At 35.7% G+C, this 26,564-nt stretch overlaps 1 protein-coding gene across 1 annotated transcript in view; it reads left to right on the top strand.

Moving 5' to 3' along the window:
* Positions 1–26,564, top strand: part of NAALADL2 (N-acetylated alpha-linked acidic dipeptidase like 2) — a 264,780-nt gene that overhangs the window by 200,550 nt on the left and 37,666 nt on the right. Inside the window, exons 10-11 of the mRNA XM_065748482.1 lie at positions 10,828–10,974; positions 26,160–26,255. Of these exons, the coding sequence (XP_065604554.1) occupies positions 10,828–10,974; positions 26,160–26,255 (243 nt within the window). The remainder of the gene's footprint in view (positions 1–10,827; positions 10,975–26,159; positions 26,256–26,564) is intronic.

The following is a 26,564-nucleotide window of genomic DNA, read 5'->3' as shown; positions in this document are numbered from 1 at the left end:
TTTAAGTGAATTGTCAAATAGCCATAAGAAAAGAAAACATCTTTAAATCAGTTTTTTAATATAAAACAAGTAGTGTAGTTGTTTGCAGTTGTCAATCAAAATAATTAACTTCAAACACCACAGTAGTATCATAAATCATACTTACAGAAAAACTTCAACTAAGGTTATGAAACAGTTGCCTGCATAATAAAATGTCACTGAGGGTTCAGAATTGAGGGTGCTTTGGAACCAATTACATCGTAGCAGATACTTGGGGTGCTGAAATGAGTGGAAAATATAGCAGCACATTTAAAGTCTTCTTTTCCCTGTAAATTTATGGATTATGTTTGTAAATTAAACACAGAGATAAGTAGAGTTGTGGGCTTCTGGTTTCTTTGAGGTTTGGTTTTTTTCATGGTTCATCCAGGTTTTCAGTTAGAGACCTCTATGTTCTTATCTGTTAACTGCTATTGTCAGTAAACACCAAGTAATTGCAGAGAATGCTGGATAAGATCTGTGATAAGTAGTTACTTCTGCAATTCCCAAATTTTTACTTGTACCCTCATATTGTTCTCTGGGAGAAAGAATGAGTCCCATTTGTATCTCAGGTTTGCAATTTGGAATTTGTGCTTCTTATAAGTTACTATACAAGCCACTTATTATTGCTGCTTCTATGATTAGTTGTGGTGGGTAAAAGATTAATCAGGTAGCCTCGGGAAAACTCCCAAATTATCAAATTGTTTCTGATATTCACAAAAAAAGGAAATTGGATTTGTCAGTCCCTAAAGTTTTCAATTCAAGCAAGAAAATTATTCACTTTGTACACTGGGTATCTGCTTCAGAGGGTTGATACATCTTCCTCAAAGTTCATGTGAATTTTTCCATTTGAAATGAATTAATATGTCTTAATTTATATGACAAGCAAGTGAAGTCTTTATTAACATTTTTTTTGGCAGAGGTTGCCACTTGAGGCACTTTGTTCTTCAACTAGTATTTTGCAGTGTGCTAAAATGGCAGAAAAAGCATATGTAGCTTGGAAGTGAGAGTTGTAACTCAGAAGGAATAAGAAAAGCACCTAGAAAAAGATTTCTCACGTTTATTTCTCGTGTTCTTGCACTGCTATCAGAAACAGTATTTTCATTTATTATACTGTGATTTAATGCCTCTTTACAGCACAGTGGGGTATTTGGAAAATAACTCTGTAAGCTGAGGTAGCTGACTAGCAAGTGAGTCTGGAACCAAACATTTCAATGAGCCTGAAAAGAAGTGTTGCTTGTGTTCTGACAGTATCCTGAACGTCTGTTCATTCTGGGGTTCCCAAAGCTGCCCCTGAGCTTTATGCTGTAGTATTTAATCCCACTTGTAAATTGAAGTGGTAAGCCAATGATCATGAAGTCTGTGATCATTTCATCTTTCTAACATCCCATACTTCCCTGTCAGAGAAGCACTACTTATTCCATACAGATTTTGCCTTAGGCCCTCATGCTTATTCTAAGTAACACTGTAGCTTTAGGCAAAATATTCTTAGAACTTGACTGAAAGCCTACCTGTGACCTTTTAAAAAGGGAGCTTTGACAGTGTTTGAAAGGAGGAGAGCTCATACATGACCTTTAATTGGGACAAGGTGTTTATGTTCCCAGAGAACACACACTACCTTGGGCTTCAGTATAAATATTTTGGTCCTTAATCTGATTTCCTGCACACCAAGGGAAACAATACAGGGACTGCTGCAGTTACACTGATGTAAAAGTGGGATAAAACCTGAGAGAGATTTTAGGATTTCTGTTAGGACAGAATCTGGATTTCCTGTGGAGTTAGATTTTCAGAAAAATACTCTGACGTACAGCCAGACGCTTTCTTCATAAGCAGGTATAATTCATTTACCTCAGGAAGTAATGCACGGTATTTGTTGAACAGCTGCTGAGGTAAGTGAATTAAATCCCATTGTTATTGAGTGCCCTGCAGTTATTCTATTTTTTTCAGAAAAAACATGAACGAAAATGCAGAAATATACAAGGAGCATCTAAGTCATTATTTTAGTCCAGAAGCACAAACACCAAGCTTAAGATTCTTCTGGAAATCCTAAAGACCTGCTCTGGTAGAGTAGTTCCTCACATGCATCTTGTTCTTGGAATGTCCTGGAAGAACAGGGCTGCACTTTGTGTGGAGCATATGGTTGTGTTCAGTGGTCATTAGCAAATGCTTTTGTCCAGCAAGAGGGCCATGTGTTCCTTACTGAAACGAGTAGCAACGTGCTCCACACTGGATGGTTTTCTTTGAGATGTTCTGCCTAAGATATTCCCCTTTTAAATTGAGAATATCACCTATACCAGCATTAAATTAGCCTGTGTCAACGTTTCAAACCATATGAACTCAAGTCTGTCTGAATTTTTCCCCTAATGTGATTGATTTCTTCCCCCTGTGTTTACAGCAGAGCACAAGCCCAACAAGGAACTTTTAGAATTCAATGAAATCCTTGACAGAGATTTCATCAGTATTATCGTTATAGGTCTACATCTAGAGCTTGTTAATTAGCCAGAGCTCCCTCTGGATCTTTCCTTTTGCATCATTCATTAATATTTCAAGGCTCTCTTGAGTCTCCTCCATCAGAGTATTTAATTTTAAAACAAACGGATGGCTTGCATACTTTTAGTATCAATGATATAATAGATTCAATGAGTACAAATAGTTTCAAGTGATGAGCATTAGACAGTTATCCAACATTCAGGATTTTTGATGCTTGATTTGGAATTAAACTACTTTTTGATATCTGGTTGGGTGAATTTTCTGGTGGTTTAAAATCACGTTTGTGTCATTTGTGTAAGTTACTTCCTTCTTCTGTCAGGTGGCTTTTGCCACGCACTTGGTGGTACTTGCTACAATACTTCTCTGACACACCATGTTAGTTCAAAAGATTTAATTGAATTTTAAGTAAATGAGTTAATTTAGAGAAATTGGTTATTTATTGTTGGTAATTTATAATGACCACTTAAGTAGGGATTCACTCTGGTGTCGGTGAGTGCTGAACTCTCATTATAGTGAGACAAACTGGGATTTGACTCTTTTAAAAAATATCTGAGTGCAAACATTTGGTCCGAGGCTTCTGTAGACTGCATGCTCACGTCTTTGTTTTAATTTCCTTAATGCATGTGCTCCATATTTGTGTTCTCTGAGGAACATACATTACACTCTGAAGCTGTCTGCACTGGTTACATTAGGATCAATAGATAAAGTACTACAGCAGCATCCTAATGTTAAAGATGAGGACAGAAACAGCAGCAGCTGCCAGGACTCGCTGAAGGGAAGATGATGGGAACAGGGAGACTTCGCTAGGAGGTGGTGTTTTCATGTTTGTTATGCAGATGAATGAGAAAGGCCATTTGTTTTGGCTCAGTTTTTAACATATGCTGTGTTGCAGCTAAGTTGAAAATAACTGAAAGTAGTTCCTGATATAGACATTCCTCTAATGCTTTAAAATGGAAATCCTTAGTCCCCTTAATGTACAATACCATTTACCTCCAAACATTATCTTGAACTGTAGATCAGAGAGATTTGGTTGTTTTCTTAACTCATTTTAGTTCAGAGTGATTGGCTCAAATTGTAACATTTTTTTAGTGTTTTCTTAAGTCAATCAGACTGTGCTCAGATGTGTTTAAATTAAATTCAGATATAATTTTCAGTTATAGGAAATCACTAAAATTCATCTACATTTGTTTTTTATCGTAGTCTTCAAAAACCCTTAAAGATAGTACTCTTATAGAAAATAAAGTATTAAAATGTCATCCAGTGCCATACTGGAAGACAGCAACTGTTAGTATAAGGGATGATAATTATCAGTGTTTCATTATTATGTCAACGTGCAGATGTTTAGAGAAACAGAATATTTGATTACTCATGTGAGTCCTGGGGAATGTTCCTTTGCTACTTAAGACTAAGAGAAAAACACAGTTTAAGGAAAGATGTAACTTGTTACTTTTCCTTTGCTTTAAATAAAGGTTCATCTTTTCTTAAAGCCTTAGGTCAGCTTATTACCGTCATCATTATTATTGCTATTTATTTTTATTAGGCTTGGTCTTTAGCTGTGTAAGGAATATTTTATCTTTTCAAAAAAATATACTCCTATAGCAAGTCATACTAAATTCTTCCTTGTGACTTTTGTATCTGTTAATAGACTTGTCAGTGAATAACACAGTATCTCCCTCAGTCAATACAGATTTCTTAAAATTTCTTCTTTTTCATAGCTTTTGGAACTCCTGTTTCACAAACTTATCTCAAGAATGTTGCTGGAATTGCTGGTCCCTCAGCACCTCTGAAGATCTTAGCTTTTTATTTAAAAGGTCAAACCAAAGATGTGAACTAAATAGTAATAAGAAGCATGTAGTATGGGGCAGCCATAGATGGGAGAGTTTTCTGTTTTTCTACTAATTATTTCTTACTCAGTAAACAGTCTGTCAGCATAAATCCTATTTTGTATGTAGAGTGAATTCACTGTGAAAGATGTAAAGGATTTTTGGTCATGCTAAATTACAGAAGATCTTATAATAAGGTCATTCTGGCGATTTTTTTTATAAGTATTGTTTCACTATCAGAATTACAGGTAACAGCAGTTCTCAAAATGGAAGTAGGCAGGTATTGTTTTTTTTTTCTTTTTCATATTCCGATTCATACATATCAAAGGATAAGTGAAATATATTATAGAGTAAATATACTGTAGTGCAAATGTGTGTGCGTGGTTCTCAGTGTGGTTCTTTACCTTAAATCTAACATTGCCTGGTGCACAATTTCTACCAGGAACTGTTAAATAGGGTTTAATTTTGTCAGGATCCATTATTTTGTTTGTTCAGCTCTTTATGCCATAGCTGCAATCTGATGCTCACTGAGCATGTTCAAGGTAGCAAGCCAGAAAATGGGAAAGGTTGGAGCAATGGACCTGGGTAAACCTAGTGAATGTGTTTATTTTTCATCCTCCTTCAATGCATCATTGTAATATCTTTCAGTCTATGTTTCTAAAAATACATTAAGTACTGAAAATGTGTTTAGAGCTGTATGCCACACTATTTGCGACTTCAGTAGGGAAGAGGTCAGGCAGTCTCCTGGAGGAAATTTTAAAAGATGGCTTAGGAATTTAGAACTTGCCTAGCCAGAGCAGCTCTGTATTTGAGAAATCATGACAACCTGAAACTTGGGACTTCTACACTGATGGCATATAAGAAGCTCTGAGTTTTATTTGAATTCTTGAGTTCTAAGCTTCTGTGACCCTGTGGATAGAACAGTATACCATGAGAAAGTCAAGAGGTTATTTTCAACTCCCAACTCTGCTCCTAGCGTGCTTTTTTGCTGCTGCATGATACATGAAACCATAGTAAAAGCAGACTGATCCTCAGATGTACTGATACTTAAACAGTCAGGGGAAGACTCAGGTGACTAGGTGCCTTTGCAATCTGGGTGTTTGGTAACATGACTGGATTTTGATTCTGATTGTTAACATCTGACTGATTTTGGCCCAATGAACTGGGACAGGCTGGGTATTGATTATATTTTGATTATGTAGTATTTTCAGTCAGAATACAGAACTTAAATACCCACATTTTTTTTTGTTAGCTATATTTTTCAGTAATAGATAAGTTGATTTTTAAACATCTTGAAATTGTTACAAATTGTAAATTTTGTTGACTGAATCAGTCTGAATTAAGTATAGAGTGGAAATGGTCAGTTTCTGTAGAAAAGTTAGATATACACTGGGCTTAATTGCATAATTATGTGATGATCATTTAAGGGAATTATAAATGGGTTAAATTCTTCAAAATTCTGGAGTAGTTTGAGTCAAGGTCTGTGGTAGTCAATGAAATATTTTAGCTTCCCTTAAAACTATTGGCCATATCTTTCCTCTTTAGAGCATTTAGTAACCTCTTTTTCTTCTTGTAAAGATAGAGAAGTAAACTAATATCTCTTGCAAAGATTGGAGTGATGCAACCCAGAATGAGTGGTATTGCTGAACCTGATCATCACAGAGTTAGAGTGTACTGAAATGTATTCACTGTATTTCTATCTGTACATTTTATAGAACGAGAACACCTTTAGTCATTTAGAACTATTTACAAACCTCAGTGAATTTCTATGGTATAAAATATCAACCTCTTGAGAACAAGGTAGACTTATCAAATCCTAATCCTCTTGCGTTCTTAGCCAACACAAAACATTACAGAAATCATTGCAGTTCATATCAAATCTCAAATTGTCCTTTTTTAATACTAAAACTGATTAATTTATACTTAATTAAGCCTGTGTTTCACAGTATCTCAGTATGTATGAGATGACTGACACTAAGTAGTGTTCATGCTGCTAAATACCTGGAAGAAAAAGCTTGAGCACCATTAAATCCAAAAAAGTGTTATTTTTATGTAATCAAAAATATGTTTTCATCATTTAATTTCCAATGTAATCATTCCCTGCTCAGAAATTGTTTGGATTAAAAAATAGATTTAAAAATACAGGCTATACACACAATTATTTCAGTTTATTCACTCTGTTATTTCAGTATGACCATTGCTGGGTGTTCATCATAAAGAAATGTGGTCATAAGATGTTTTCCATATGTTACCACTAATAGAAGTGTTACACTGAATACTGAGTCTGAGACAGCAGAAAATAAAGTCTTTGAAGTTACTTTACTGGGCATGCTCGATAGCTTGTTTTTATCAGTGCCAGCAGGGAAATATGGGAGGGCTTCTCAACTTGATGAGTATAGGTATAAAGTAGTACAACATATATAGTATTGCATTTAAACACCTCACACCATGAAGATACACTCAGCTGTGCTTTCTTTTATAATCATTGGTTTGCCAATTTTTTTTTAGGAAGTTATCTTTGAAAGGACAACATCATTTTACTTTTTTTGAGTGGTAAAATTGGACTTTTAAGTATAGCACTTCACATTGCGTGGTTAAACTTGAATTCTCCTCTGTTCATTAGAAATCTGAATGTAGTATCAGAACTGAGCCTTGACTGATCTCCATTTGGTCTGCACTTTTCACAGAATCATGGAATCACCAAGGTTGGAAAAAACCTCCAAGGTCATCTAGTTCAACCATCCACCTACTACCAACATTTCTCCACTAAGCTGTGTAACTTAGAACATCTACATGTTTCTTGAATGCTTTTGTAAGCATTTTTTTTTTGTAAGCAAATTTCATTCCTCCCCAGTGGATGAAAAGGCTCTCTGACATGCAGGACACCTGCATGAATTTTAATAGCACAATTCTTTGAAAAATGCGTGGTTTATCTGAGAGGCACTTCAAGTTTGTGAAGTTGTAATAAACTCTTTCAACACAGGCTAAAACTCAGAATTCTCTTAGAATTTCAAGATACAGTAGTTTTGTAAGAAAATGCAGAGTACCCTGTAGGAAATTTCTAGTGGGGGTGATGGTGATCCCTTGGCAGCTCTAGTGACCTGTATGAGAACCATCTGCACTGTGATGTATTTCAGAGGAATCGTAGATGACGCTAGATTCCCTAGAGGTATTCTTTGTCCCTGATATCTTTAAATAAACACGAGTTGTTCTTGTGGGAGGCTTTTGTTACCTGTTTTTCCCCCCCTGGTGACAAGAGAGTCCTTTGAATGAAATGTCTATGTTTTTACAAGGAATATTTTCATTTTGCTGAGGGATAAACTAGGGCATTTTCTGAGAGTGCATAAATGCATTCTTTGTGTGACTTATTTTGTTTCATTAAAGGTCTTCATGTTGCAATTGAAAGTTAATTAATGGAGTTCAAATTTTAGATATTTTAAGTAAAACCTCATATATGTTTACATAAATACATGTGTAAGCTGAAAATAAGTAATTGCTAAGAAATTACGTATCTAGTATTTTATTTTAAAACAAAAGCAGAGCAGCAGTTTTTAATCACTACCTCAGAAGGTTTCTTGAAGATTTAACCACACTTATTCTGAAAGCTTATATCCTAAGTCTAAAGGGTCTTTTTCAGCATTCCTACTTTACTTTGATAAATAAATGTTGACTAAATTTGCTAGTAAGTAGTAGAAATATCATCAGATGAAGCTGATTAGTTGCATTTCAGTATCTCACACAGCATCAAAAAATCAAAGATTATTGTGGATTATAAGGGCATTTTGAACTTTGCCATTATTGGCAAAAGAGAGGTAAAAGACATGCATGTGCATGGAAATGACTGCTTTTCACAATATTACTGTGTGCTAGTTGATTAACTAGACCATCCCTTTGAAAATGTTTTTATTATGCCCCTATTATGCCTATGTAGGTTATCAGATGATTGCATTATGCAGATACCACTACTGTAATAGATACGTCTATGTAAAATTTAGGTTATTTATACCATGACTATTCTCTTTATGTAGCATATTCCTTATCAGTAGGACGTTTAGGTTTTCTTATGCGGAGAAAGAAAGGATATAATTTAGAATGACGCTTATGTACACATTTGAATCATGACAGTTTGACAGGACTCAGAATTTGGGAAATGTCAATGCAATTAATTTCTAGTTAGTCATTTTTTTTCTGTGATGGTGGGTGGGACTGAGATATCAGGTACCTTGCATTGTCTTCAGCTGATTTGAAAAGTACATTAAGTACTAAATGGGAAAGTGCTGCTTGTAATGTCCCTTATAATTTCCTAAACATCTAATTTACATTACTCGTAATATATATGATCAATCAGCAAAGAAAGAGAGCAAAGCAGGATGATTATAACCAAACCAATAATCAGAGGGGAGAAAACAGACAAGTGTACTTACTCTGGACTTAATATAATTCCTAGAAACTCTGTGCTTTTTTCATTCAATTTTCATAGTCAGAACAGGCAAAGAGCTAATAATATCTTCATGAGCTCTCAGGCCTTCTAGTTATTTCTTTGGAGTGTGGCAGGATTTCATGGGTGAGAGATACATACTCGTGAATCCTTTGCTATGCACCTTCCCTGGCCTTTCCTGTCTGTTGATGATGATTAAGAAGAATGTATTTGCAGTAACTTAAGACACTAGTTTGTTGCCTTGTGGTGAGGATCCCTCTTCTCTCCATCCCCATGGACATTCTCCGTATGTTCCATTGGTTGTGTTTGGAAAAAACTGAGCCATCCCAGCTGAACACTGCAGCAGTTACTAACCCAAGTAGCTATTCAGTTCAAGAAATAGAGATTAATTATTCGTGAATAATAAGCTTCTGTGCTGTAGTTCTGAAGCTGGGATCAGTGGTACCTTGTAACTGCAATTTTTCACTCTTTATTTGTCCTGTTGAAAACTGCTTGGACGTTTTAATCAGTCTTCAAAAGCAGCTAGGATTGTAATTTCAGCTGTATTCACTTAAAGAAAGATAGATGACCAGAACTTACTGTTAAGTGTCTCTGGGTGGAAAGTGAGCTGTGAAAATAACCATTGATTTTTTATTTTTTATTTTTTATTTAGGTTTTTACTTATGCCAACATCTTAATGTTGCAGTAAAAGGCATTATGAGTGCTTAACTCTAATCAACAGAAAAATGATGCCTGCAGTGAAGTACCACTTTATTATACTTTAAATGCTTGAGGTCTATTTTATAACATTAATACAAATTAAATGTATTTTATGGGCCATATGGTACTCTTTCTCAGATTTGTAATATGAGTCTGTAACGTGATGCTGAAAAACAAAATGAACTCCAGAGAAATAGAATTACTCAATTACAATTAGCATGCACATCCTTGCACTGACATGTACCACTCGATGCTTATTCTCTAACCACATGGCTTGCTTTCCTCTCAACATAAAGGGAGTACTGTCTGACACAGTGGAGGCCAGCCTGAGAAACCATGAATGATCTGAATAGTGCTATTGTGCGTGTTTTACTGTAAAACTGCATAAAGTAATGTAGTTCATTGGTTCTGCTGAAGTTGTTCCTTAGCACATTGCTGATGGTTCAGTCTAGGCATATTTTTTAAATAGTCACAGTACCTAATTGCTCCCATCCCGTTTCCCCTCATTCCCATACCTCCCATCATCCTTCTGCACACCACGAGTATCTCATTTTTGCATCTTATTCCATTAAATGATTCTATAATATCTTTTCTTATACTGAATTATTAATGAATAATAAGGGAGAAGTGGAGAACTGACTTGCTTTGCTGATTCTTTCAGTGTCTTAATACACTTCATGTTGTTGTGACCCTCTAGCTTCCATGATCCATGTTTTCTGTTCTTTTAATCTTCAGATTCCTTTTTTTGTTTTTTGGTCTTTCCACTTCATCTAATGAGGAATGCTCAGTCCTTCCCATCCCCAGAAAACCACAGTCCTTCAAATCACAACTCTTGTTAAGTTTGATTTGTTATTATATGTAGATTGTATGGAATTCTATATGAAGGGCTGTTGTTCCTACATCGAATTAATAGCTTACTCCTACTTTCCCCTACTATAACATTCCACAGATGGAACATTTTTATTAATTGTATGACATATTATTCTTTATCTTAAAGTTCATTATATCGGGAAAAGCTATATTTATATAATATTCATTGTCCTTTGAAAATCTCAGACATGTTGCAGTGTTCTCCTTATTCCCTGCTTATGTCATTTTTCAAACACTGCATCATGTCATCAGTAGATGGAGAAATATTTGTAGACTCACTCGCTACCAGGTATAGTATCATTAAGTTTGGAAAAGACCACTAAGATCACCTAGTCCAAAGTAAGTATGAATCAGCTGATGCCTGCCTGCACTGCTGTAAGTTCTGATGTGTTTTTAAAGTGCTTTGAGCAAAATACTGTGTAAATGATATGAGTTGTTAAGTGCCTGGTTGCAAATAAATAAGTGACATTTTGATTTGTATTTGTTTTTCAGAGTCAGAGCATCAATTGTGTGGAAAAGACAAAATGTTCAGGATCTAACGTGAGTTCTGTGCAGATACAGGGAGATTCCGATTATTTCATCAACCACCTTGGAGTACCTGCAACACAGTTTTCTTATGAGGATATCAACGCATCAGAGGTAGGTATAAGTCAAAGTAAACAAACTGAAAATGGCAGAAAGCTCAAATAAGATTCTCAGTTATCTTGAGAATATGATATATAACGGAGTTAATAGTTACAGAACTAATAGAACAGGTTTTTGTTTTTCAAAGCTTCCAGTTTTATATAACTGCAACAAACAGAGAAGAGTTTAGAGCATGGAAAAAACAAAAAAATTTGGATGACAGTGTGTTAACGATATTAATGTTGCTCGTGCTATTATAGGTTACTTATGATCTAACCCAACATAGAGGAAACAAGTTCTGGTGTGCATTTCTATTTCTGTAAAGTAGGGTGAGACAGCCTTCAAAGTAATTTTTACATGCATCTACATTCTGCGGGCCAAATATGCCTCTCTAGTGTGTATATATAGGTTCCAAAGATCTTGATTGTGCTTGATTGGAGTTTTCATGTTCTTTTATTTGCAGACCAGCTTGAAATTAAACAAGCATAATCTGCTTGGAAAGTTTATCCTTCCTCAGCCTTCACTACTGTAGGCTATTTTTGCTGCGGAACAGCTCAAACTAACCCTCACCTGGTCAGCTCGCCATTTGCTTTGAGATACAGTGGTTGTGAAAAAGGGTGTGTGCTTATTATAAATGTAAAATGTACAGACTTCATATTCCCCTCTTCTTTTGTTCATACACTGCATGTGTCTACATATGTTCACATATTCCAAAGTTCACGAACAGAACTGGAAGAGAGTAGAACTGGAGCACTTCCTGGCACTTTATGCTAATATGCTTCTATTTCACAAATGCAAAACAAAGCAGAAATGTGCCAAATGTTGAAGTGTGACCATGAAGATGTGTAAATTAAAGTAGATGAAGTCAGGAATTGATATAAATGTGCAGACTTTTTTGTTTCTAAACATCACTGCACCTATTAGGCAAAAAGTATTCAATTTCAGGTTAAACACAATGCAAAGTCTTTAAGGCAATTGTGAAGGCAGAAGCTCTATGAGTGCAATGTTTGTGACAGGCTTGTCATCTGCTGCACATTTCTGTTGTCACTTAGCAGCTGTTCCACATAGTTTTCATTCCAGATCTGTGCATAGAGGATCTATAGAGCATGAGAAAGAATCTGCAGACGTTAGTATATCAAAATAATGATTCTTTCCCTGCGATATGTACAATATGATCACTGAAGGTTCCCTTGGCTGAAAGGAAGAAGTAGTTTTTCACATTCAGTTAACTTTGCAGCTGTAGATTTTTCTTTCAAAATGATTCAGCAATTTCACTACTAAACTTGGAAAAAAAAATCGTATTTGCTTAAACAAACAGAATTTGATTCTCTTTGAAAATGCAGCTTTTGTCCTCCTTGCAAATTCATTTCCTAGAAATAAGACTGCTGTAAATCAGTTTTGAAGTTGATGCACTTCTCAGGATGTACTGACATCATGAAATCTATTTTATGTGAGAAATAAATCTACTTAGCAAAATTTGAAACTTTCTGTTGGCAAGAAGATGGATTTTTTTTTATTTTTTCAGAAAAGTGAAGTTTCACTGAGTGATTAGATTTTGATACCTTGCTTTTTAATTGTTATTCATTGTACTGATAATTACCAGTCCTTCAAAGTGAGAGGGTCAGTATTTCATATAATTTACTATATTTTTACCAGACAAACAATTTGGGGACAAGCTGAGGATTCTGTTTCTCGTATCAAGCAGGTGTGCCACTTTTGTAAGGCAAACAGAAACTATACTGGGTTTACAGCTGAATTAATAAATATTATAAGAAGTTCTCTTATGCAGGTTAACGACTGAAAATAATATGGGGAGTGATTTTCATTTACTTCCAAAAAATTCTACTTTCTAAATAGTGCCTCAGCTTTGCACGCTTTTATGCAAAGCAAGATTTGTGTTTAGGAAGACAGAAAGTGAATGATCTGGTGTGGTTTGGTAGACTAGGTTGCTTTCTTCTACTGTCCCTTTCACTGCTGTGACATACTCAGGCTCTTTTATTTTGAAATAAAAGCTAGTTGTTACTTTACCCAGCTGCCAAATAGCATGCAGTGTCACATAGAAGTGACACTGTTTGTATAAGCACTATTCCATGTGCAGAAAAAAAACACTGGTGTAGTGGAAAGTGGTCCGAGACCTGTGCCGTGTAGTCTGTCTACAAAGCAATAATTATAGGTCAGCTTTTGCAATGAAGTTCTTACACAGAAAGTGTAATGCTGGTCCTTGGAGGGGAGGTTGTAAAAGCTTTTCATTGGTAGGAGCCTGAGGTGTAAATAAGGGGAAGTAAAAGTTGCAAGGGGAAATGTTCAGACCAGAAGAGTAAGTAAAAAACTTGCTTGAAATTATCTTATATGCTGAAGCAGAGCCTTAGGGAGGTTAAATCTGCACGGCAAATGCCTATGGTCAGATCTGTAGGCTAGTGAAGTGCCTTTTAAGTATACTCGTATAAAAATGCACCACGTGAAATCAAGTTCACTTATTTATTAGTAGAAAATATGCAGCATTTTGATCTGCCAGTAAGAAGTAAACTTGGAAGAATTTCTCAGGTGGAAGACATAACACCATTTCCAAGAACTGTCTTATATTTGCTGAAGAAAGCCTTCCCCTCCTGAACACTGACGCACTCAGGCTTTACCTCTGTGTGAGGGCCACATTCTGATTATCAAAGGAGGAATGCTGATCATCTTTTTCTAATACTTCAGATCCTCTTACTTTGAAGAGTCATGCTTTTCAAACTAATCATTTATTTCCATCCAAGGGATCGTATAGAATATTACTTCTCTCTCTGCGGTCCATGTGGATTCCACCAAACCACTGCACTTCTACTTGAAAAGTTGAACTTCTTTTTCCAGTTTAGCTTTTTCCTTAGCTTCCTATTTTTCAAGTTTTTTAACAGAGTTCATTTTGATTGTGTCTTTCCTAGCAGTTTATGTTGCAGTTGCCGAAGTATGAGAACGCACGTAAATCAGAGAGGCCGAGTACTGCGGTGTCTAACATTTGAATACAAGAGAAATATAATCTGGATTTGCTGTGGTTTCAGTTAGAGATTTGATTGTTTCCTGAGCATTGGAAATGAAGCACCAGACTGCTCAGCATTTTGAAGCCCTTCTGGTTGTTTGCAAATATGAGCTGACACTGGAGCTTTTTTTTCTGTTTTGATGGAGCTATTTTGAGTTCTTTTTCATGTTATAAATTGACTGTTTCTGTCCCATTTCTGTGGCATTGTAGACTACAGTTTCATGAGGCATCCAATTCTTTTTAATTAGAGCTAGATGGTTTTCTGTGTTATCTGCATATTATTCATCTTTCTCAGTGCATTCCATTTCATAATGATTTCTGTTTGATAACAAAGAATCTTAAATCCTTTCTGCAATAATGTGGCAGATTGCATGAACGTTAGCATTATCATTTTGTTTTGAGAAAACATGTTAGTGCATAAACAAAGCAAAACCAAAAAACTCCAAACCTGCAAGAATGACAAAAAAAAGCCACATTAAAATCCCCTACCTTCTGTTTTGTGGGTGTGGATTTTTTTTTCTATTTCTTAATGGATGCATATTTAGCATGAAATATTTTATGACAGCTGTCCAAGTTTGGATTTGCAGGGCTTACAGAACATTTACTTTTACACCTAGACCATAAAAGTTGTTTTCCGTATCTTCAGTCAAACTTAAGTACAGGCATGAACTATAAAAATTACCTGTCACATTATTCACAGACTAGACCAAGATAGTGCAATAGCATGGACCACTAAGCTAATTTAGAAGAAAAATGAAAAGAGGTTTCTCTATAGAAGGCATTTGTATGTAATATATGTAGAAGAGTTTAGAATTTTGACAGTTTTAGATTGTATCCCCTTTAGAGAGAATGCATAATGATTTTTATTTCTGTTGAAATATGTATAACTTTTTGAAGGTAACTTTCAGCTTTCATTACAGCCCTTAAAAGTGATTTTTGCCCACAGTGGTGTAAAACAAAGGCCACTAAATCTTAATTCTTCAATGAATATGGCTCCTTGATTGTGTTCTTACCATCAATTTCCACTTCCTTCCGCTGCCCCCAACAGTGCCCTCTTTTCTTTTTATCGCTCTTCAGTGTAACTTCCTGCAGCTTCTTGATTTTGCTATTTACATGCTCAGGCTGATATATCATGCACCTAATTCAAAACAAATCAAAAGCTCTGCAAGTTTTCTTTGTTATCACAAAAGAAACAGAGGAGCTGTCCTTGATGGAGAGAACTTGCAGTCTAGTTCACTGAGAAATAACTCCCATGTTTCATGCTGCTTTTATCTCTTTCATGTGTTTGTGTTACTGTTCAGGGAGGGCTTAGGCAGTATGGAGTGCTTGTCTGTGATGCCTTAAAAGAGTGAGCTGGAAACTGGTGTTTACACCTGTCTGTCATGTATGGGAGCAATACTGAATATCTGTAAACTGTGGAGTTTGGGTGCCTGTGATTAGCAGCTCTGTTTTAATATGTGCTGTGTGGTCCTTCAGCTTTTTAATATTTTTGCGTGTGTGTCAAATAAAGTTTTGAACTGAGCATACAAATTGACAGAAATCAGGTACGGTGTGGAGTGCTGGTGGTGTGTAAAGGTTCAGGACTTTTTCCAGTCATCTGATAGGCAACACTGGGAGCATACCACAAATATCACTGTTAACTAGGTTGTTCTGTTCATTGTCACTATTGAAACACTAATCATCTGAGTCAATTCCAGTTATGACCTTGACGTGATATTTATGTTAATTAATTACTCTGGGAGTTCAGTTTAATATGAATTTTGTAGGAAGCATTCAGAATTGTTTTTATTTTAAAATTTGCAACTGCATTATCAATCATCCCAACATAATTAATTCTGCAGAGCAGTTGATGGCCACTGACTTTTTCCAGGTGAATAGTTACATCCATTAGCATTATAACCTCCAGCACTTTATTTCTTCGATTTCACACAACAGTGAAAATAAAGCTCATTTCTGCCCATCAGTGAGCTACCACCATTTTTCCGACTGCTGGAATTTATCACAAGCTACTGTTTCATTGAACGAACAGCTCTCTGTCTGCCTATCTGATGCAGAATGAACTGTATATGTCAACAGGACTGGAAAAAAAACAAAACAGTAAACAATTTGTGAGAAGGATGATTAATTCCCAGTGATGGACACAACTCCTATCTTCCAGCTAAGCCATCTTAGCTGCAGCTTACCTGAGCACGTAGCATGCATTTCATGTTAAGCAGCTAGATCTATCATAAACACTGATAAGAGTTACTCTACCAGTTCTCTCCTGAAAGGTTCTTGTTAAGCAGTATATATAAACGTATGTATGTACAAGATTTGGTTTAACTTAGCTAACTCTGGGTAAAGCATGAAATCTAACTGCATACACACACACTTGTAATCTACCAGTCTGTATCTATAGCAAAAATGATTTGTCTGATCTGTGATATCTTCTTTGAGAACCATTTTTGTATTGTTATTGTGGTTCAATGGTCAAACAGCTACAGTGTTTAAAATAAGTTTTTAAGATCTAAAGTTTCTGATCTCTATATTCTTAATGCAGTTATCTTGGGATTATGTATCACATCATTAACCTCACTGTTGTTCCATAACGGGATAATTTTCTCCTTTACCTCTGGCATGTCCATACGATGCTTTCCAGACAGGAAAGAATTTTGATATCTCAAGATTACAGACTTGATGATCTACAACTAACCACACTCTTCTGGTAAACTTTTTGCCATCTTTCTGCTGCTAACGTTTATATCCTTCTGGACTGTGTTACAAAGTACCAATTAATTTAACATATCCAAGTATACGTATCAAGAACTTCAGTTGCTTGCATCATGCCATCATTTTCTTTGAGAGATCAAAGCAGGGTATATTCAAAAGCATGGTCTATGTATTTTAGCCTCAGCTTAGTTCTGTAGCTTATCTATGAATGTCCTCAGAAGAGAATTAATGCCGCTTGTTTTGTCCTTGTATTTCAGAGAGATGTCCACCGGCTTTGTAGTTCAAGTAGAAGCCAGGTTTCCTTTTCTTAGTCTAGACTACCAGAGAGTTTGCATATGTGCGAGCATTTCCAGCTAATATTACAAGCACATAACTTCTCTGCTTCTTCTTTCTTAGACTATGTAAAATCTTTTAAGATTTAACAAAAATTTGCAAAGGACGAATGTTTATCAGCCTCAGAATGGCAGGTCATTTAGGAACTCAGGATTTTGTGTTTTTTGTTTTGTTTGTTTTTTCTTTAAACTGTCAGTGCAGTTTGCTGCTGCATTTTAGTTCTGGTAGATTTTATGAACTTTGAGTAGAACTTCAAGGTCAACAGGGATAAGCAATACGATGCATCAAGGTGAAGAAAAATTTTAGTTTTGTTTATAGACAAACTGCCAGTGTCTAACAAAATGTAGTCCAACCTGTCCTTAGGATATTGTCCTGGGACTGCTTTTGAAGGTATGCATCGTCTGCTTGTGTTTCTTGCCCTTCTCACTCATGGGTTATGTTGTCTTTATAATAGCCATGCTCTTATTTATTCTGACCAACACATTTCTCCTTTTTCCCCTCTGTCTTTTGCATATAGCAGTGCTTTTAATTTCTTGATACGTGTAGAGTTTATTCAGCTTAGTTGTGCATTATTACCGCAGTCCATCTCTTCACCTGTACGCAAACACTGTCAAGTTTAGTAGTGAGACAAAATACATTTGACATTCAATTGATTGCACAAATTGTTTTATTGAAAAATAGTGAATGTTTAACTATTTAATGTCATGGCACAGAATCTTTGTTATTCCACCACTGTTAATGAAACTGGTGACGTCCTCATCAGTCAGATGCATTACTTTGCTATAAAGGTCTATTTAGACTCACAAAACTTAGTGCTTTGATATCCCAGATATTCTACACTTCATCCAAGAGGGAAAAATCTTTGCATAAACCTTCTGTACAGAAGCAAAAGTGCACAACTTTAACATTTGCACAACGTGAATACAGATTTGTTGCTATGAACTCTGCCCTTATATGTTCTGTCACAGGCTCTTCATTCTCTTGGAATTGACTGAGGGCTGTTGAAAGTCAGTGGAATAAAAACAGCCTGGATTTTAGCTGGGTCAGTGGGATATGGGAAAACATGTGAGAAATTTACTTAGACATTAGTTCTTGCTTCTGTTTGATAACTTATTGGAGCATCTAGCTACTGAGAATGTGTTATCTAAGGGTAGAAGGTACCAAGTTATCTGTCTTCCCTGAAGAACATGTTCCTTTCAGCTTACCATTTTGCCACTGTTGTTCTGAGTGATAAGTATAACAGATCAGCTAGAAGTTATCTGGCAGAGTACCTGGAGTACTTTTCCACTTGCACTTCAGATTTTTATTAATAATTTGAAAACAAGTCAAGATCATTGGGCTGTAATACAGCCACGATCCATTATTTGAGTCACTGATAGGTTACTAAAGTCAACTTGTATTTTCATTGATAGATGCAAGCAAGCTCTGTTTTGATGGTTGTGTTGCTTCCTTAGCATAATGGGTTTATTTTCCTTTAGACTTACAGACGAACTGATCCTCCTATTGGGAAAGAACTTGCACAAGGTTCTAGATTTCTGCTGCGTCTTCCTATTCACATTGCTGGTTCTGCTTTCAAAGCAACCAGGGAAGATGTGAAAAAGGAATAAAGATATGCAAGTATCCAAAATCTTAAAAGCTACTTTTTCATGCTGCAGTCTTACAGCTTTATGGGGATTATTTCAATTCACTTAAAAAGGAAGAAAACATTAAGTTAAAGGAGATGAAAGTAAAGTGCTTATATTCTTTTCCTGTCTGATGACTGTTGGCTTGAAGTTTTTTTTCTGTCTCCGACTGGTTTGAATAATGAAGTAAATTGTATGGCAGTGACTGAAAGTCTACTGCTTCTATTTTCTGTGCAGCTTGGCTTGGCAGGCCTTGCTTATTTTGTCCAGCATCTGGTGACATCACAAGGTCAGTACATATCTTTACCAGAACATGGAAAAAAAAGAAATAAGATTTGGTCTTTCTTTACTAAAAGTTCATAAGCCAAGTGAAATAGGGGAATTATTTTAAAAAAGCTCCCTGTCAGCGACTCCAGCAGCCATGCCCATCTGTGCAGAATAGGATGGAGATTTTTGATACAGAGTAAGTTGTGGCAACCTGCAAAGGTTTACTTTACAGGAGTAATTTAAAATTATACGAATTTTAAATCTTGAGTTTTGTTTAGCCAGTGAAAAATGGCTTTTAAATCTCAATCATTCATGGATTTTATGGGTGAATGTTTAGTTCAATATTAAGGACATTTGCAAGGAAGGGAAAAGTCAGTCTGTTAGCAAGATAGAGAGGCATACACTCTCCTTTGTGATACATTTGCAGATTTAAGGGCCTTTATTAGTGTGAAATCCTATATGCCACATCTTAATGCCTGGTGTTGTTTCACCAGTTCAACTTAAACCACCTATTTGAGAATCATACTTTGTCTTCAGTATATTCTGTGCTACATGATCCACTTAATCTATTTAAAAATATAATTAAGTATGTTGTAACTTCTCAAAAAAAAAAGTTAAATGAAAAGTTTTCCAGATAGCTAAGGAAAAAACGTGTTTGAGATGCATTTTTCCATTACTTTGCTTTGACCCTTATTCCAATGAAACTTTTGCTTCAATCTCTTCTTCACTGCCAGGGGAAAAAAAAAAAAAAAGGAAATAGAGAAGTGATTGTCTTTTAGCCTATCTGAGGTGAAACACCTGTTTCACAAATAATAGAATTGCATATTTGTTGCCAAAGTATCATATGCCAAGTGCTAGACTTAGGTGAAAATGGAAGAAGGAATTAGCGAGAGCCTGCAGAGCAGATTTTAAAGGTGTTTTTTTTTTCCTGCTTTATCTTTCTGACATGGTTCTCTCCCTCATAATATAACAGATTTTTGGCAGTGTCCATGAATTACTGATACAGATAACTCCTCATGCATCTGTAGTCTTCTATGGGTAATAGTTTTGGACACTAGCATAACTTGATAGTGGTGGCACTGCAGGTGAATTCAGCTTCCCAAGTAGACTTGTTTTCCAGTCTGGTTTTGGAGGTAGGCATTACTTCCTTTCTGTTTTATTGTTCAGATATTGCATGTCTGTGTGTCCCCCTCAGGCTGCTGCAATTCTGCTCTTTGTGCTGTTGTATTACAAAAAAGCAGAAAGAGTGAAACAGGTTCATGGAACAGATCCAGCATATAAATGTGAACAGGCAACAGATTATATTCTCAATCCTGATGCAGCAGAGGCTTTATACCTCTAAATTATCCTCCGCTAGACATGATTCTTTGATCTGTATGAAGAAATAAACAGCTTTCTCTTGACTTTCATCCTTTTTTTTGTGTGTGTTTGCTTTGCAGACTCTAGGACTCATGGCAGCATTTGACTATTGTGTTTATACTGTTTGACCTAACTGTACAAATTGCCATAAGATCTTTTTTTATCATTGCTTTCCTTCTATTGTTTATTACTAAGTGTCTCTTACTTTTCTGCTGTACTAAATTGGAAGTTCAAATATTGTGTAGTGAAGGGCAAAGTTGTTGTAAGTGTTGACAGTATTGACAAATATTGACAAGTCAAACTGATAAAGTTTTCCAGTCTGAGCGTTACTGCTGAGTCAAGAAACCTCCACTCAATGTTTATACTGCACAAACACTGTATTTTACTTTCAAAAACAAGCAAAACAAAAGCACGCAAATCTGCAGGGATTTATGGATTATTCTGCACAGATGGATACTAATGCTGATAATATAACTGTTTCCAAAGTAGCACTCAAGAAAACAGGAATATTGGTATTGTAATGTTATTGTAGATGCAGCATTGTCCTAGTCTAGTAAACAAGGCAGTTTTACAACAGAACTATTTCCATGTCTGAGAAATCAGTGTGAGGTAAACTTTGTTTTTTATTTTTAATGGCAGCCAAAAAGATCTCTAAAGTATTTTTAAGTATTTATTCTGGTTTAATTTAAAGAACCAGAAGCGCTGTGATTTTATGATTTTAAATGGGTTGGATAAAAGTTGATAACATGAATTTGGATGTATGGTATAGGAAGGTACACAAGGGGTGGCAAATTTAGTGCCTTTAGAAGGTGAAGCATGCCACTCAGTTTATTAGTAGAGGAAGGATAAGATAAGTTAGGAATATTAGTCTATTAAATCAGGAATGAATTTCAGTGCAAGCATCCACCCATATAAGCAAGAGCCAAGCCAGTTTTGGAGTTTTCAGATTTTTGTTTCTGCATTTTAGATCCTCATTTAATCAATTCATAAATCAATTAATTACTGTCAGGAGACAGGAGGGCAGCAAGAAATCAGGATCAAATTAAAAAAGAAAAGGCTATTTGTTTTTGAGATTGAAAGTTGAGTGTTCAATCGAAGTTTAATCAGAAGTGACCCATTATTTGAATAGTGGAACATCAACACCTTTCTAATTTCACAGAATGGTTCATTAAATGAGTGTTGAAAAGATCGCTTTAACTGATCATTCTGAAAGGAATATGAGACAAAGGGGATTTTTGGATGCTAGATTCCAAATGTATGTTATACTCATTCATTTCTGTTCTGAAGAGTGAAACCAGAAGTTTTATGTTGGGAATTCAAGAATTATTTCTACTCTGCCTAATGCATTACAAAAGTATAGCTTAAAATCAGAAGAGAAAACATTCTTGATCCTTTTGGATTGTTCTGTGTACCTACAGAACGATTACAAAAGTTGGCAAACAGCCATGAGCAGATTTTCAATTGGATGAATGCATGTTGAACTGCCTAAGTTTTAGAGTGCTTCACAGTGGTCCAACATGATGCCAACGTGTTTTGATTTATTGCTCATCTTTGTTTATTTTGTGTTCCTTTAAAAGGCAGAAGTTCAAATGATGTGGTGGTAAAGGCTTCCTGCTGAACTTGCCCAGCTGCTGTGGTCTCCACTAGGTTGTCAGAAGTCTTTGGAAAGAGGGTTTAATTGCTCAGTGGCTTCCAGATATGGATGAGTTCTCCAGAGTGTAGATGTAGCAAATGAAGGAGAGGACCAGTGTGAAAGAAACGCAGTGATAAAAGTCAGGGCCTCTAAACCTTTCATTGCAGAAGGGACTGATGAGATAAGCAAAGAGCATAGTCATAGCCTCAGAAATGAGGGAAAAATAAATTCTTATCCTAGTGTTACAAGCAGGGACAGTACAGTAAAAAGGTTATCCCTTATACTCTATCTAAATCTCTCCTCTTTTAATTTCTAACCATTTTCTCTTATCCTATCACAACAGTCTCTGCTTTATAGTCTGTCCCTTTCATTCCTATAGCCTCCCTTTAGATACTGAGGTGCCACTATCAGATTTCCCCATAGCCTTCTATTCGCCAGGCTGAACAGCCCCAGTTCTCTCAGCCTGTCTTTATAGGAAGAAATTAAAAATAACATTATGTGTAGAGAAACAAGAGACAGGAGTTATTTACAAACCTTTTTTCTTACATTTTTTGGCAAAGACTCTTACCCTGAATTCTGTTCTCATAAAACATGCTTCTGAACAAAAATGAAGTCTCTCCATTTGTCTCCAGGAATATAACAAAACTGATCCACATGAGAGCTCCAATTTGCTTGGAGTTCAATCACACCACTCACCTGCGGAATTCAAATACTTATGACCTAGTATTTCTTTCCATTTAAACTGAGCAAAAGGTGCAAGACCTCCTGCTTCATGAACAAAAAATGACAAAACTTTCAAGGGTTCCAGTAGATTTCATAGCACGTGGAAGACAAGGCTGCGAACTGAATAAATAATGAAAGAGTCACTTCCTCATTAGTGGTGAGGGAGAAACTTTTAAATAGCGCTTTAAATTCTTCTGAATATTCACAAAAATAGCTTTGCTACTTCTTCAAGGAACAAAATTTTATCTGGATATTGGTAGTGGTTCTACTGATTGGTGTCTATTGAAGTCAGTGTCAAAGTCATGTCTGTCTGTCTGTCTCTGTGCTTGGGAAATGTACTCTGGCAAAATGTTAATTTAGGTAAAATAGTGGTAACAGAAAAGGACTTTAGCTCTGATGACTTTCATTTCCTTTCTAACCATTGATACCAAATTTGGTCAAATATAAAAGCAGCCTTTCCTCTAGATGAAGAATAACATGGCTAGTTCTGATAATTTTTCCACTTTCCATTAAATATGTTGTATCTAAGTAATTAATAAACAGCTATTTTAACAATTTCCAGAAGGTTTTACTTCCATTGCTCTGTGACTTAGAACTAGAAATGTTTTGAATCTTTTTTCTATCAGTCATATAGTAACTGGTGTTCTGCATCATTTTCATTGTGATAGTGTCTTGTTTTTGTAACTCTGCTTGGGAGTGGAAGAGCTTACATATAGATGAGTTATGATGGATGTTGATAATCAGAAATGTCATGTCACCAAAGAAGAACATGGGCAGTTTCTCTTTTGTTTATCTCTGATAGTTACAGTTTGTCTTGTGCCTCCAATTTGTGCTGCCATTTTACATACATTTGTAATTCTCATACATGGTATTTTCATAAACTGTTTGTTCTGCACAGAAGGGTAGTTTTGTATGTGAGGTTTGGAAATTTAGTACATGGATGATGCCACTCCAATTAAAGCTTGCCCTAAATAGTTTGAAAAAAATTATTGAAAAGTGAGATTGCACAGGCAAGCATATGTAGGTATTAATTTTTAAAATTTATGAGTAAAATACCATTATCTTCATTAGGTAAAACTGCTGGTCACTTTGAAGGTACTTTAATATTCTTTCTACTGTTCTTATTGGTGATGTTATTATATAGGTAATCCGTTGTTGTTTTTTTTTTAATGAAGTATCCTTTCTTAATCATAAAAGATCAAAGGAATAATTTCATTAAATATAGTGCATAAATTATTAGTGTGATTAATGTATGTGACAGTAAAACAAGAATAGCCATCAGAGCCCCTGATAGCCTTTAGGAGCTGCTGTGAATTTTACCCTTGTTCTTTTCTTGAATTGATGCCACAATGGAATCCTGAGGATTCCTTTATCAGTAAAACAGACAAGCGGAAGATATTCACGTGAAGGGAAGGAGAGCAGCAAACATGTTTGTAAATGGGTAAAATTCACAAGTAAAGGGAAAATTCTTGTCCAGTGCATGGTTTCTGGAAGGAGCAGAATGGTTATGAGCATTAAATGATTCCGTCTTTGAAAGATACAGATGCTCGAGTTCATCCCATCTAAATTAGATGCTTTGAGAAGGCACCTAAATTAAGAAGATGGGTATGAATATATACTTTCATTGTTTTTGTCTTTTGCGTGGTAAGAATGTGGTAAGAACATTGGACCACTAGAAATCCTAATCTGTACTCTTCAGGTGGTGTCACGTGTCTGGAGTATTGGGAAATACAAGTAGGTAAAGAAGTGTTTCTCTGTAGTACGCATTGTCTGGTTCTCATGTTTTAGATTCCAAAGAGAGAACATTTGTTTAGATGGTGTGATGGTCTGATCTCATGTAGCAGTTAGTAAGTTACTTAAGAAAGAATATAAATAATGCAACCATTTCTAAGTTACTAATTGTAATTATGCAAATGATGATGAACAGCATTAGCACCACTGTAGCAGAATGAGAACCTTCCTCAACCTCTCTTCAAACAAATGACATGGCTCTGTAAACTAGTGCACAAGCTTAAAACAGATGAATAGATGTAATGAAGTAATCTTGAAGCATGTATTTTATCTTTATAATAAGCGACTCTATGGATCCTCTCTCTGAGATCTTTCCTTCCTTCTGAAGGGGAGAACATCTTCATTTATTATTTATTCTGATATTTCCATGACCAGTTATACCAAACCCAGATGCACAACTGAATGCAAGAATGTATATGAATGAGGGCTAATTATATATTTCTATTAATTCTGTAAGAAAGTGGTGGAAGCTCTACAAATATGCGGAAATACTTTATAGTATTAATCATGTGGGTATTAGTTTGTAGAAAAATTTAACAAGAGAAATTACCAGCAATGTAACTGGGTCTTTTGAGACCTACCTGTCTCTGAGTTTTCCTGAACGTGTCTTTGTGACTATTCAGAGGCCTAAGCAGGCTGTAATGAGTATCTCCAGAGGTAGATTTGAGTATCTGTAGGGAACTAGGCCTAAACTGAGTAGTTTTGAATTGAAGCATATTGGCATTTCACATTGCTGATCTGATTGTAGTGTTTTTAAGTCCCATGCTAGTTTGGATAGGCAGCTAAAAGTGCTGTGCCAGTGTAGTGCCCCAGACTAGCTCTTGGAGAAAATTATATCCAAATACAATTCCAATTAAGCGATCTTGTGTCAGATACCACCCCTTTACCCCCCATGGTACAGGAGTAATATATTTCTTGTCTTGGTGAATAGGGTTTTCCTCTTCTTTGTTTTAACTTCTTTTGTTTGAATTAAAGCTAACAGCATTACATTTCTTTAGCCTTTGCATGGTTTAGAACCCAGCATGAGAAAGAGGAAAACTCAGTCACATAAGGAGAGGTTGCTGAGCTTTTACATTATTCTGCATTGCACAAGTTGTATGCCAAATACAAAATCCAATAAAGGACCTTAGGATGTTCTAGTTAAGCACAGTAATACTATATTAATGTGCTGGCAAATCAAAACCCAGGATAAGTTTCATGAAAGATTTAGGCCTTCTGAAAGGAGATACTTAATATTATGATGTTGAATTGAGTTGCCGTAAGGTTACCAGACCTTGGCACGAGGCTTGTTTGAGGTGAACTTTTGGTCCTCTTCTGAATACAGGTAAATGAAACAGGATATTTAAGTATTGTTGTGTTTAAGTATTTAAGTATCTAGGTATTTTTTGTGTCAAAGCTCAGAGGTCATTTTGAAGAATATATATTTTTTAGAACTACTCATAGTTAAAAGATTTTAGAATGGCATGATAGTCATGCATTGACGCATCCTTCTGCTTGTTTCTGAAGTAACTTTGACCTGAAGTAACTTTAACTGCAGTTGCAGAAATAATCATAAAATTTAGGTGGGATTTGCCTCTTTCAGGGACTTGGAATCAGTTAATTGGATGAGTAAAATAAATTTAATTAATTTCCAAAACTGAAGAACAATTGGAAGAGTTTTAACTCTCTCAATAAAGTTCAGTAAGCGTTAGGAGGAAGAAATGGATCTTGAATGAATGCTAAAAGTCTTCTTATTTCTTTCTCACAGAATTCTAGCTTTCTCTCCGAAGCTCTTTTTCCTATGCATGCTACAAAAACCGAAGAGCTGGATCCCTCCTTCAAACTGCATGAGAACATTGCAAAGGTAAAAGAAATTGAGAGATCTCATTTTCATGTACTTTCTTTCACAGAGATAAATTTTGGTTTGTGAATATAGGCAGTTTTGAAAGGTGACCTCCTGTTGTTTATTTTTCATGTTAATACTTGTTTTGTAGTAAAAAGTATTGGAGGATTTTTCACTGAGATTTACCTTCTGAATTTTCTCTACTGTGATATTGGTTAACTTGAATGATCAAAAGAAAGTTCTTGTGTGTGCTTCATTTAACATGATTCAGTTCTGTTTGTCATAGTTCACATTAAGCCTGTTATTGGCTTGAATACAAGGCATCGAGCA

Source organism: Cyrtonyx montezumae, unplaced genomic scaffold, assembly GCF_038088225.1.
Source record: "Cyrtonyx montezumae isolate F1298 unplaced genomic scaffold, pur_monq_1.0 scaffold_5, whole genome shotgun sequence".
NCBI lineage: Eukaryota > Metazoa > Chordata > Aves > Galliformes > Odontophoridae > Cyrtonyx > Cyrtonyx montezumae.
The sequence above is the reverse complement of the archived record's forward strand: the minus strand, read 5'-3'. Positions and strand labels throughout refer to the sequence as shown.